Source organism: Diadema antillarum, unplaced genomic scaffold (genome assembly GCF_040938485.1).
Source record: "Diadema antillarum isolate AM-2024a unplaced genomic scaffold, OU_Dant_1.0 seq00000297_RagTag, whole genome shotgun sequence".
Classification (NCBI taxonomy): Eukaryota; Metazoa; Echinodermata; class Echinoidea; order Diadematoida; family Diadematidae; genus Diadema; species Diadema antillarum.
This window is the reverse complement of record NW_027271320.1, coordinates 1,503,513-1,516,413: the sequence shown is the minus strand read 5'-3', so window position 1 is coordinate 1,516,413 and position 12,901 is coordinate 1,503,513. Positions and strand designations below refer to the sequence as shown.

At 38.4% G+C, this 12,901-nt stretch overlaps 1 protein-coding gene across 4 annotated transcripts in view; it reads left to right on the top strand.

Moving 5' to 3' along the window:
- Positions 1-12,901, top strand: part of LOC139730202 (rho family-interacting cell polarization regulator 2-like) — a 158,711-nt gene that overhangs the window by 128,948 nt on the left and 16,862 nt on the right. For all 4 annotated transcript variants that reach the window (XM_071641098.1, XM_071641099.1, XM_071641100.1 and 1 more), the window contains 3 exons: positions 6,059-6,132; positions 8,740-8,901; positions 12,855-12,898. In XM_071641098.1, the coding sequence (XP_071497199.1) occupies positions 6,059-6,132; positions 8,740-8,901; positions 12,855-12,898 (280 nt within the window). The remainder of the gene's footprint in view (positions 1-6,058; positions 6,133-8,739; positions 8,902-12,854; positions 12,899-12,901) is intronic.

Sequence of the window (12,901 nt, the reverse complement as noted above, 5' to 3'; positions counted from 1 at the left end):
GTGACTGTTGAATTTAAAATACCCTGTATTGGTCATTAGAGATTATGATGAAATCTCATGAGTGTGAGAAAGAATTGCTGGAAAGGCTGCAATCAAGACAGGATCTTGAACTTCAACTGAACCCTTCCCCATCTATGTTACTTTATCCTCCTTTTTTTTTTCTTTCAAATTTACTGAAACATTGTTGGCCTACATCATTGTTGAACCCTTTTCCAACTTCAGGTTCCTTGTAATCTCTGGCTTTGTGCAAAGAAGAAAGCATGGAATCTCACATGGGTTTTTGAAAGACTTATGTCATATTGAGAGAAATCGAATTTGGGAGGGAGATAAAACCAATTAAAGAAGCACTCACAGTTGATAAGCGACCTGCCTGTACAATGTATGCACACTTTGCTTTTCGCATGTGTAAGGGCAGCGATGGGCTGCTATGGGCGGTTAATTTCGGATGGCTAAATTGCTTCAAGAAAGGATGGCCATTAGCTAATGATATTGCAGTGGCGGAAGGGTGAACTCAAACTATACCCAGTGGAGCAGTGCTGCCTTACCTAACTTGTTTCTACAGTAGGGAAATATCAAAGGGACTTTAAATGAATTGCAAATGCCATTACTCATATGTAATTCAACAGATGGCTGATGGTTGTATCTATAGCAAGCTATGGCATCACCCCCTCTTGAGTCTCACAGTGACTGATTGGTCAAAAATCACTATGTCCTGGCTACAATTAGATTTGCTTCTAATGCAAGAATCACAGTCAAAGGATCACAATATCAGAACTCTGACATTCATTGTATCAAAAGTTTAACACATTTCCCCCATCAAATTTCGCACACTTTCAACCATTGCATCACCAACTGCAAACTGTAGCAGAAACAGTGTCATACCTGGAAGCATGTAGAGGCATGCAAAATGACAAATTAATAGAAATATATTTTCGGCAAATTTTAAGCTAAAATGGGATTTGGTAAAATCTGAATACTCTGTGATGCTAGAATCTGTTAGGAATGAATTTCGGAAGCATGATAACATTTATGTGAGGTGTCATCATAAAAGCCACAGATCAGAAAAATATTGGGGGGGGGGGGTCACAGATATGAATTTGCCAGATGCTAAGCTTAAGATGGTAGGTATTTAATTTGTCTTTCATTACAAAAGAAAAAATATAAGAATAAAATGTTAGAAAAATGTAAATATTCATAGCCAAAGTCAGCTTTACATGTATTTTCCCCCCTTTTATGATCTTTGACTTTATACCGGCAATGTGATGACATAGTACAAAGGATTATCAGTGTAGCTATCATTGTTAAGGACATGAACTTCTTGTAGACATTATTTTGAATCATAGGTGGTTTGATTTTGAGCACTCCAAACAAAGAAGCATGTGATGTCATAGATCCTGAAAGGAGTCCAATATACATCTAGGTGTGTGTGTTGTGTTTGGGTGTGTTTATGCACATTTTTTTTTTGGGGGGGGGGGGGGGGAGGAGGAGAGGGGGAGGGGGAGGGTTGTACTTGTTTTGTTGTTATTTTATGTCCACAGGGACAAAAGTGCAGGATTTTAAAACCCAGTGCCCTTTGTCCCAACTCCCTATTTCCGGTATACTTGTCCTCAAAGTCTATCATTACCTGATTTATGACAGCAAGTGTTCTGGGGGTCAGTCATCTCTACTTGTGTAGTTTGTGGTCCCTTGTGACCTGAAGTGACCTCTATCTTCCCTGCTGTATGTCCGAATGGAAAGGTGCAGGGGTTCTTTGCAGTAGAAACTGAATGTTGTAGCTCCATGCTAATTGTTTGCATTTCTGCAAGTCCAATTGTGTGTATTTCAAGTCAGTGTCATGTTCCAGTGTGTGTTTGTTTGTTTCTTACAAGAGGGGAGGGCGATACTTATAAAGCCTGAATTAACACAGTTATTTTACATTTAGTTTTGTATTGATAATTCAAATTTCTGGAATTCCTATGAAAACAAGAGAGGTTAATTCATCCATGACAAGTTATGATAGATAGATAGACAATAGAGTTAGATTGTAGTATGTTAGCTACACCAGAGTTGAAACATGTACCTCAATTAATTTACAATTCTGGGTAATGCTATAGTTAAATATAGGCCTACATTGTACATTGGCCATTGGAATGGGTTGTAGAGAGGGAAAGAGAGAGCAACACAAAATCTGCTGTATCTTGTGTGCACAGTTGGCACCCCTGTTAGGGTGTGATAATCCCTAAAGAGGCCAAATCTAATAGCTTTTGGAACAAACATGGTGTCCCATATCAAGGGGGGGGGGGGGGCATGTTATGTCTCTCTTATTCTGTTCTTGGGCCTATCCGGGGGGGGGGGGGGGGGGGGGGGGGGGGGGGGGGGGGGGGGGGGGGGGAAAGAGATTAATGGTGTCTTGACCCTGGTAACCAAATGACCAAAGGTCAAGCTCTTAGTTCATTGTAAATTGTCCAGCCATAAATCATTCTCTTGGAAATTGCCACACACTTCCTATTAAAGTTTAGGCTAGATGAGTGTTTGGATGAGGGTAGGTTGGTTTGTTTGTTTGTGTGTGTTTTTTTTTTTTTTGGGGGGGGGTTTTGGGGGGGGTTGGTTTTTTTTTTGGTTTTTTGTTTTTCTTTATGTTGTTGGTTTTGGGTTTTTTTTAGTGAGTCATCATTTCATATTAATTGATTACATTAACGGTATCATTATGGATTCTGACACTCTGTGAAGCAAGATATCTATGCAGCATGATTTTGTGTGTGTGTGTGTGTGTGTGTGTGTGTGTGTGTGTGTGTGTGTGTGTGTGTGTGTGTGTGTGTGTGTGTGTGTGTGTGTGTGTGTGTGAATTGCCACTTGCCACTGGCATTCAATACATTTTACTGTAGACAAGAACTATCTCTTGCATATCAATTTCGCTATTCTTGCCTCACGGGAAATTAAAATGCACGCCAACATTTCTGGTTTTACAGTAATTAGTTTGGCATCATGCAGTCTTTCCCTTACTCTCCACAACAACAACAACAACAACAACAACAACAACAACAACAACAAATATTTGTTTATTTCAATTTTTGTGAACATATGATCTTAATTCCACTTTTTTTTATTATGGAATACATGTACATGTTTAGGCCTAAAACAATTAGGCCTAACTCTACTTTTTGAAATGTAGATACGGGTTTATGCAATTTTACCTGCTAAGAAACAAATAAAATGATAAAACAAATATGGATTGTTTTTTATCATAACTTCAAGAAGTTTACTTGGCGTACAACAAGTAGGGTATCGGTGGAAATGTCTTATTTGCTCAATCTTCTTTTGTAAATGACTTGCAAGGACCAAGTTGCAGAATATTGTGTTATGCTAGCAACGTAGAAAATGTTGTATGTCTTGAATTTTTGAAGTGTGAATTGCAGTGTATTTTGAAGAGGACGAGACCAAGAAGCAGTCAATAAATTTGGCTAAATGCAATCCAGGATAATGCGCATCGATGCAGACAAGATTTCCCCACTTCCCTAGTTTACCCTCGTTTCCTGAAACTTGGCTGTCACGACTCTGACTCTTCATTGGAACTTTTTATCCTCTCAGACTCGTTTCAGAGATCAAACGGGGCAGCTGAGTTATGAAAGAAAAGTTTTCTCTCTTTTCTGAAGTTTAATCTGTTGCCTGCAGTTGTCATTACCCCAAATCTTCAATTTCCTCCTTCTTTCTCTCTTTCCCTCACTCTCTCTCTCTCTCTCTGTCAAAAGTTTGGATTTCTCAGGTAATACTTTATGCCAGCATCAGACAGTATTAGGAGCTGCAGTTGAGAAATTGATGACTCACGATAGAAGGTCTGAGAACCTTTGTAACAAAATGGTGAAAGCAGGTATACAGATTCTGTGTTGGAGTCCTGGGCAAGTCTGAATACAATACTACATTGGATTCCCTGTCATAGAGGTGGATTATACCAACTGTAGCTTACACTATCATGAATACATGGGACTATTTGTAACCTTGTCCATGCTCTTGTTGTGTGTGTGTGTGTGTGTGTGTGTGTGTGTGTGTGTGTGTGTGTGTGTGTAGATCTAGCTTGACCTGCTGTGCTGGTGATTACCCCATGCAGTGACCTCACAAGGTCAAAGGTCACATGTGGGCCACACATGGTGCACCAGGGCAGCTCAAGTTGCTAATCATCACAAAGTTGCTGTTCTGAAGGTCAATTTGATATTTATGAATACAGTATAAGATTGCAATTAGTAGGCAGACATGCAGTACCATCCTCACACACATACATTTGTGACATAGGATAGATTTGAATCGTATTTGACAGATGAACAAGTATGAATAGAAAGATACATTAAGAATTAAGATATACAAAATGTACCACACTTCCACTTATCGTATCCAAGGTATACAGGCAGAACTATTTGTACATGTCTGTTTATATAATTATGTACAAATGTGATCATATACACACAAATTAATACACACAGACATAGGCTTATGTCAATCAATTAATTTATATAGTTCTTGCTTGAACAGAAAATGCCTTCACAAAGTGTTTCCGCCCCCTTGACATGCATGCATATACACCTAAGAGAGAATTAATGTTATGAAGAGATACAAATGTAATATGTGAATATGCATGATATTCACATAATATGCACTCTGTACATTCAGACTTGTGCGTGTATGTAAACATTCCCTTACATATTTCTATGTGATTCAAACAGAAGCTATTAATGTCTTTGGGGCTCAAATGACACATGAAATGCATTATGTTTGTATTTACAGAGCGAGCTCGCAGAATCTGTCCTTGCTTGGCTGAGTGTAAATTGATGATTCATGCAGTAACTATGTCACACTTCTCATTAAAATGCCAGACTATTTTCTGCTGGTGCGATGATAAGTCAGACTCCCTGGGAAGTGTTCAACCATCACACACCCATCACCATAATCAATCATCGATATTGTATATAGGTAAAGGTTGCTTCCAGCCCTGACTGGGTTAAAAGTATGCTTATACATGGACAGAACAGGTGTTCCTTGCACATAATCTTATCATTTGTATCAGGGTGATCGATACACACCATACAGCACGCTTGCTTGAATGGGGCAAGTAAAGCAAGCAGATTGTGCAAGTGTTATCTGATATCTAGATGAGGCTAAACTTATAATGACTCAAATCTAATTTAGATTTTGATGTCTAGGTATGCTATTTTGATTAATCTAACAGCTATGAAGGGATTATATGTCTGTGTTTCACTGTCACCAGCGAAAGTAGCATTTAGCCAATGATCACTTGACTCCTGGTAAGAGTTCAGTGTGTCAAAGGCCTATCCTCATAAATCTGTTACATGGTTGTCCAAAATCTCCTTTGAGCTGCTTTCAAACCTCACACATTGCTCTTGCTATATTTAGCCCATTGAGAACGGGCTGATTTTGCAACAACACGCATTTCCCATAGACACTTGCCGGGGTGTACTTGGAACCAGCTTTCAACGGGTTATTAAGTCCATTCAGCTGTCTATAATTAAGAAAGTGTCTAGACAGTACCAGCATATATATTCATATATGGCAGAATGGATAGTCATGGGCAACAGAATCTTTAGTCTTGGTCCTCAATAAGAAAAAAGTTGACAGAGCAAAGTCAAGAATGACTGACAACGATATCTTTCGTTCTCCACTGTCACACTCAATAAAAGAATGCATTGAAGTTGCATATTCTTGGTGTCATTGTGTAGTACAATATTGTGAGATATTTAAAGATGATGATGATGATGGTGGTGATTACAATAGATGTTAGATTTGTGTTCATGTGACATCATTGCAGTTTGTGCAGTTTTGGTAAAAGAATTCAGATATCTGTGATGCAAGTTTTTCACAAATTGCGGCTTTAACCCACTGAAGATGAGTCCCAAGGATGCAAGTACTCGGGCTGGAGTCTAGGGGAAATGCGTTTTATGACAAAATCAGTCTGTCCTCAACGGGTTAACTTTCCTCTTTCACAGAATATATTTTGGAGACTTGTGTACATCACATTATATTTTGAATATCAACCCTGTTCATTTCTTCTCCTTCATTTGTGGATTTACAGGAAATTACAGTTTCATCTTGCCAAGGTGGAGGAGCTACAGGAACTGTACGAGAAAGAACTGAAAGTCAGGGAAGGTAGGAAGAAAATCATCCTTAAAGGGATGGTATGGCATTGGACAGGTTGAGATGAGGATTCAGCTTTAAACTTTTTTGCAAGATACTTGTAAACCCCTTTATGAAATGTAAAAGAGCATAGTATTCTGAGAGGAATTCAAAGTTTATTTGATGAAAATCAGTTTTGAAACTGCTGGGATATCCAAAAAACAAAGTAAAACAAAGTTTGATATCCTAGTAAAAGGTTGGTGCCACCCTTAATTAGGATCGCTTTGTTTCAGATATCACAACCATTTCAAAACCGATTTTGATCAAATAAACTTTGAATTCCTCTTAAAATTGTACTCTCTCTTACATTTCCGAAAAGGTTTCTCATTATCTCAAGAGATTGTCATTAAAAAAAAAAAGTTGGATACCTGAAGCCCCATCTCAAATGAAACTGTACCATCCCTTTAACCGTCCATAGAGGACAGGCTGATCTTGTTGTAACATGCATTCCACATAGACACCTGCCTATAGTGTACCATGGAATATAGTATTCTATGGGTTAAAGGGGAGATTCCCCCTACCCCTACCCAGCCGTATAATACTATGCAGATTCTGTTATAGCAGGATGTTTTCATAAACCACTGGGTGAATGCTTGAAGAAAAGAAAACAATTTCTTTAAAAGTTGTGAATTTGTGCATTTCTGGTCCATTCCATGTGCATCTTCTCTATTTGAATTTGAGCACTGCGATAATGTTAGACATCACAGCATATGTGAAAAATATGAAAAGAGCTTCTAACAAAGTCATTTGTGTAGTAAGTAAAATAGAACACCAGGGGGCATTTCATGAAGCATTTTGTCTAACAAAGTTGTCAAAGTTGCTCTCAGCCAATCAGATGCAAGGATTTCTGTAGCTTGTAACAGTTTGTCAGCAAAATATTTGACCAAAACACTTCATGAAATGCCCTCCTGATCCACCTCCTTCAGAAGATAGAGATAAAAATATTTTCTAACCATATCTCAAGAATATCTTGAGGGATTGTCTGTGTTTCTGTAAATGTAGTACTGTAAGAGTTGTTACAGTATATTGAAACGAGTCAATACCAGTCAATGTCATCCCTGCTTCTTATTCCACTAACACCCAAAGGCAAAGTGTGTTTTGTATTTTGGAGCTTTTGCAGAATTACTTAATGCTTTTGACCGAGCGCTCAGGTTTGAATGTGTGTTGAACTCAGAAATGACAGCGACAGTGAAAAATTCTGGTCCCTGGACAAACATGTCCTCATCCACAATATCCCCCTTGACCCAGATATGAAATAGGTTCCTGACAATACTGGAATATTGATGAAGGCAGGGTCCTCTAAAGGGCTTTTTACACTTGTGTTTCTTAACCCCGGACTTTCTCTGACCCAGGACTATCGTTAGTCCCGTACCAATTTTTTCAGCTTTTTACACTCGCCAATTAGTCCCGTACTATCTCTTGTCCGGGGCTAAGGAGAAAACTGACCTTTTTACACTCGTATTTCTTAGCCCCGGACTTTCCAGACCACATGAATATTCATAATTACGCTGTGTACTGTACACGTACACGCACGCACCGGCAGCACTTGATTACCTCGTTTCTGATTGGTCAGTGAGGGTCGGACTTCGTCTCCGTCGCTTAGCCCAGGATTATTTTTTCGTTCTGTTTACACTCACTTGCTTGGCACCGCAATTGCGGTGCTAGCACCGCAATTGCGGTGCTAACCCCTGCTATTTTGCAGGGCCAGATAGTACCGTACTATCGGTGGGGCTAGCCCACTTTGGCAAAAACGAGTGTAAACAGAAAGTGGGCTAAGGATAGTCCCGTACCAACGGTGGGGCTAAGGCCCCCCCCCCCCCTTAGCCCCACCGTTGGTCCGGGGCTAAGCAAAATTTTACAAGTGTAAAAAGCCCTTACAAGAGCAGTTTTAACTCTTGAGAAGGCTGAGATAGATAAACTTGATGTATGTGTCATAACTAAAAGTAGGATCAGAGAAAGGACAACGAGAGAATTAACAATAGCCAAACGTCACATAAAAATTATGAAGTGGTTTATGATCATCCATTGTCAACTCTCACCCTCTCTTTTTTTCTCTCTTTCTCTCTCCCCCTCCCTCTCTCCCACTCTTCTCTATTCTTCTTGCTCTCTTTTTGACTCCTCTTTTTAAATAATCTATCTATCTATATATCTATCTATCTATCTATCTATCTATCTATCTTCATAACTTGGTCTACCTTCCTATCTGCCTATCTTTCTACCTATCTATATATCATGTTATGTATTCATTTACTTCCTATATTGTATATCCTCTCATCTTTAAAATTATGTTGTTGCTTATCTGTATATCATACCTGCAGTATCTATTCATCTATTCATCTCTCTCTCTCTCTCTCTCTCTCTATCTATCTATCTATCTATCTATCTATATATCTATCTAGCTGTTTATCTATCTATCTATCTATTTTTATGTGACATTCTACTTGTCTATCTGTATATCTGTCTATTTCCATATCTTACTATATTGCCTAAATGTTCTCCTGGCTACACATTATTGTATCCTTATATTTACTACCTGTTTTACAATATACATGTATTCCTATTAATTTTTCTTTATCCCAGGTGCCATGAATATGGTCAAGGCGTACCATGATACACATTCCCCCAAAGCCAAAGAGCCTGTGAACGAGGCTAAGGTGGGTTGGAGAGACTGCACACAGGCCCTATGTCACATGGAGGCTGAATTGGAGGCTAACCTCGGGGCCTTTGTCCTTAGGATTGAAGGTACGCTTCCATAGTAAAAAGATCAATCAATCAATCAATCAATCAATCACTCAATCAATCAATCTGTCTATCAAAATCCATATCAATCAAATGTATCAAATACACGGAGGATTCATTGTCTTTCATTTCTCATTTATCAGTATAAAAACCAATTTATTAATTACAAGGTGGGGGTGAGTTCAGCTCAAAATTCACTCAGAGAACCTTGAAGAAAGACTACTTGTTAACATTCTCTCTTCACATTTTGCAATGATAAATTTCCTGCCAGCGAATATAAAGCATTTTGGGAAAGTTATCATTTACTTGGAACATTTGGATCATAATTATTTGTGATTAGATTATTTTTTTGTGAGGGGGTGGGGGTCTTGCAAGCAAAGTGGCATTTCTTTTTTTCTTTTTACCTATGAAAGAATAGAAAAACAGTGACAAAAGTTTTTATGTGAGATAGAAAGGTTTATGTCAGGAAGAAAAGAAAAATGAGTATTGACAGATGAGAAGAGCTCAGTGGGAGTAGCAAAAGTCTGATACATCATGATATCAGCTAAAAGAAAATAAAATACAGAGACAAGAATTAACACAGCAGAAAGAAATATAATCTGGTGTAAGGAAGGAGGCAATTATCCCTCATGTAATTTGCCAGGAGTATCGTATAAGACATTATATAAAGACTGTTAAGGAAAGAATGCTACAAACTTTAGTCTTTCCTGTTGGAATACTGTGCCCTCTGAGCTCTCCGCGCCCAGGGGGGTGCGTAGTCCGGGGCTTGGAGGAGTTCAAATTCCATCCCGTCATTGTAAGGGGATTCCTCAGAGCTATGACTCACTTTAAGAGAGTGGGAGAGTACAGCAGGAATTAAAAGAAACAGAGAGAGAGAGAATAAAGAGAATTAGAAGAAGTGAAGTAAAAGAAGACAAAGAGAGGAACAGAGAGGGGCAGTTGGGAGTGAAATTAGTCGGTAATTTTCTTCAGGGGGAAACGCCCACTCTTGAGAAGTTCAAGTCATTGCCATGTGCACTGTCTGGGCATTGTGTAAGATATGTAGTCTAGCTGTCTTTATTGCTCCTGCAAAACTTTGAGATATGCTGTTGTGCATTTATTTTATTATTATTATTATTATTATTATTATTATTATTATTATTATTATTATTATTATTATTATTATTATTAAAGTCTTGTCTTTGTCTTCTCTTATGCACATACTCATACACATGCAAAAAAAAAGAAAAAGAAAAAGAAAATATATTTTTTTCTCCTCTTCCTTTCTGCCCTTTCCTGCCAAGATTGGGTTGAGACCTAATTTCAGGTTTCTAACATTTTATGGTGAGATAATGAGAAACCTATTATGAAATATGAAAGAGCATGTAATTCCATGAGGATTTCAACGTTTATTTGATGAAAATTGGTGTTGAAATGGCTGAGATAGGCAAAACAGAGCGATTCTAATAAAGTGTGGGACCCACATTTTATTACAATTGCTTTGTTTTATTTTGTTTTTGGATGTTTCAGTCATTCCAAACCCGATTTTCATCAAATAAACTTTGAATTCCTCTTAAATGGTATGCTCTGTACTATCTTCTAAGTGTTTTCTTGGTATCTCACAAAAAGTTGTAAGCCCAATTCTCATCTCCACCAGTACTGTACTTTCTCTTCAGCCTGTTGAGGACGGACTGATTTTGCTTTTAAATGCACATTTCCCATATATAGACACCTGCCCGAGTATTTTTGGGACCCATCTTCAACAGATTAATAACATTCGTATAATGGGTAGTGTATAGTGATAGTACGAAATTGTCTTGAGAGTTCTCAGTTTCTGAGTAATCTTCCAGAGTTTACCCAACTGAAATACTGAGAGACTTTACCTCAATCATCACCTTGCTGCAATAAGGAAATGTGAGGAATATATATTTCAAGGGTTGGGGAACGGCATGGCAGCACAGTTAGCAGCCGAGAATGTTCTCATTTCTTGCTATCTTCAGGTAAGGTGTATCTGGGGTGTTTTCAAGACTACGAATAGCCAGAGAAGTTATGCCAGTCTGCCTGGCATCGCACGTGCAGCTGTCAAAGCATTTGCCAAAAGAATGTGCTCTCTTCTCCCCAGGAAGTCAGGGGAGTTTACCCACCACAAGTACCCTTGAGAAATGGTATCAGTCAACAGTGCCCTTGTCATGTTCATACTGGGATACTCCTCTAAACTCACTGTGCGAGAACAGATGACTAGTTTCTCTAGAAGGTTTGTGATATGGGAGTTTTCTAGGCAAAGAGAGGAAGAGAGAGTGGGCGGGCAAGAGCTTTTGTTTTACTAAAGAGGGGAGGACATTTTGGCTTGGTTTCGATGTCTGTCAGTGAAAGATCAGATTCCTCCGCAATTCAAATGTCCACAAGGACAGTCCCTACTTTTCTTTCCTCTCATTTTTGTCTTCTCTTGTTATGCCCCTGAGGAAAGAGAGAGCAGATCAAATGTACAAGGATTTGGAGAAATAAATTGTCCGTCAATCCTTCTTTATTATTGAACTTTCTATGATAATGATGGTGTAGAAAAGAGGACTCGGTAGCCATTAACCAATCAAATCTTCTCTTTCAACTTGTCAATCGTGATCTCATGAGCAGAGAGAGAGAGCGAGGGAGATATAGAGGCGGAGAAAGAGATGGAGAGAGAGGGAGAGAGAGGAGTAACCAAACTGAGATGACAGAAATGATGAATTATTTTCTCTTTGTCTCTGGTGTGTGATGTGAAACTGGCCGGCTTTCGATGCACAGACCTCCATGTGCTTGCGTAGCTGGACTAATTTCTTTTGCGTGCAATCCTGCTTGTGTATCTGAGTGTGTGATTTTATGAGAATACTGCGGAGATTTAGTGGGAAGTGTGATGACTATGCACAGGGACTATGTTGAAACTACAATGTACCAGTGGGTTTTACTTCAAGAGTGTGTCCTGTAACTTGGGACTACTAACCACTCAGCACACAGTGCATTCATCTTTATGAGCAGAATTGGGTCATTTTATTGTATGCAGATTGTATGTGTCTGCATTTCCATTTATGAATATGAGTGTATACATATATTTCTTTTTCTTTTTCTTTCCCTTTCTTTTTTTCCTTTGATTTGTTTTTGTTTTGTTTTGTTTTGTTTTTTGTGGAAGGGGGTTGTTTTTGGTTGTGTCGTTTTTCCCCGCTGACAGAATGGATTGACAGGTAAAGAGATATAGTCAATAGCTGTGTAGAAACAAGGAAACAGGGAGAGAGCGAAAGAGAGACAGGAAAGGGAGGGAGAGGAACAAAAATGAAGAAATGGGGAAAGAGATGTGAAGAGATAGATTAAGTGAGAAGGAAAGGACAAAACCCAAGATTGAACAGAAAGACAAGTAGAAAGGGGAAAAAGATAGATACTGCTTTAACAAGGAGAGTAAGCTTAGGATAGAGATTGAAAATGGTAGACATCATTTTTTTTTTTTATTCAAAAACATACATTGTACATTTCCCTGAAACTATCATATTACAGCATAATAACAAAATCCTAACTTCACCCTTACACTAATAGCATTATTTGTGATTCCACACTTCAGGATATGATTTACTTGTATGTGCATTCCTTGATAATATGTTGAGAAAGGCTAGATTACCATGTGAAGAGTTCATTTGCAAAAACTGATAAGTCCATTTTTGAAGATTTTGAAGTACGGTCTCTGCCATAAAGTACAAAATAATACCTTTTAAATGATATATTGGTCACTACATATAAAGGTACATTTTTGAAGTTATGGCCAAAAGAAGCAAAAATTTTCTTATCATTCTCTTTATTTTTCTTGACCTTTAATCGCAAATATCTCCATTTGGCAGATATGGACTTATCGGCTTTTGCAAACAAACCCTTCATGTAATCCTGCATGAGTCTTTGCCTTCATTGTGATCTCTTAAACTATTTCCCTATTCTTGTCTCACTTTCACATTTCTCAGGCATAGCTGGATTTGCAAGAGTAACACGGGGCGATGTCTTCGAGGTA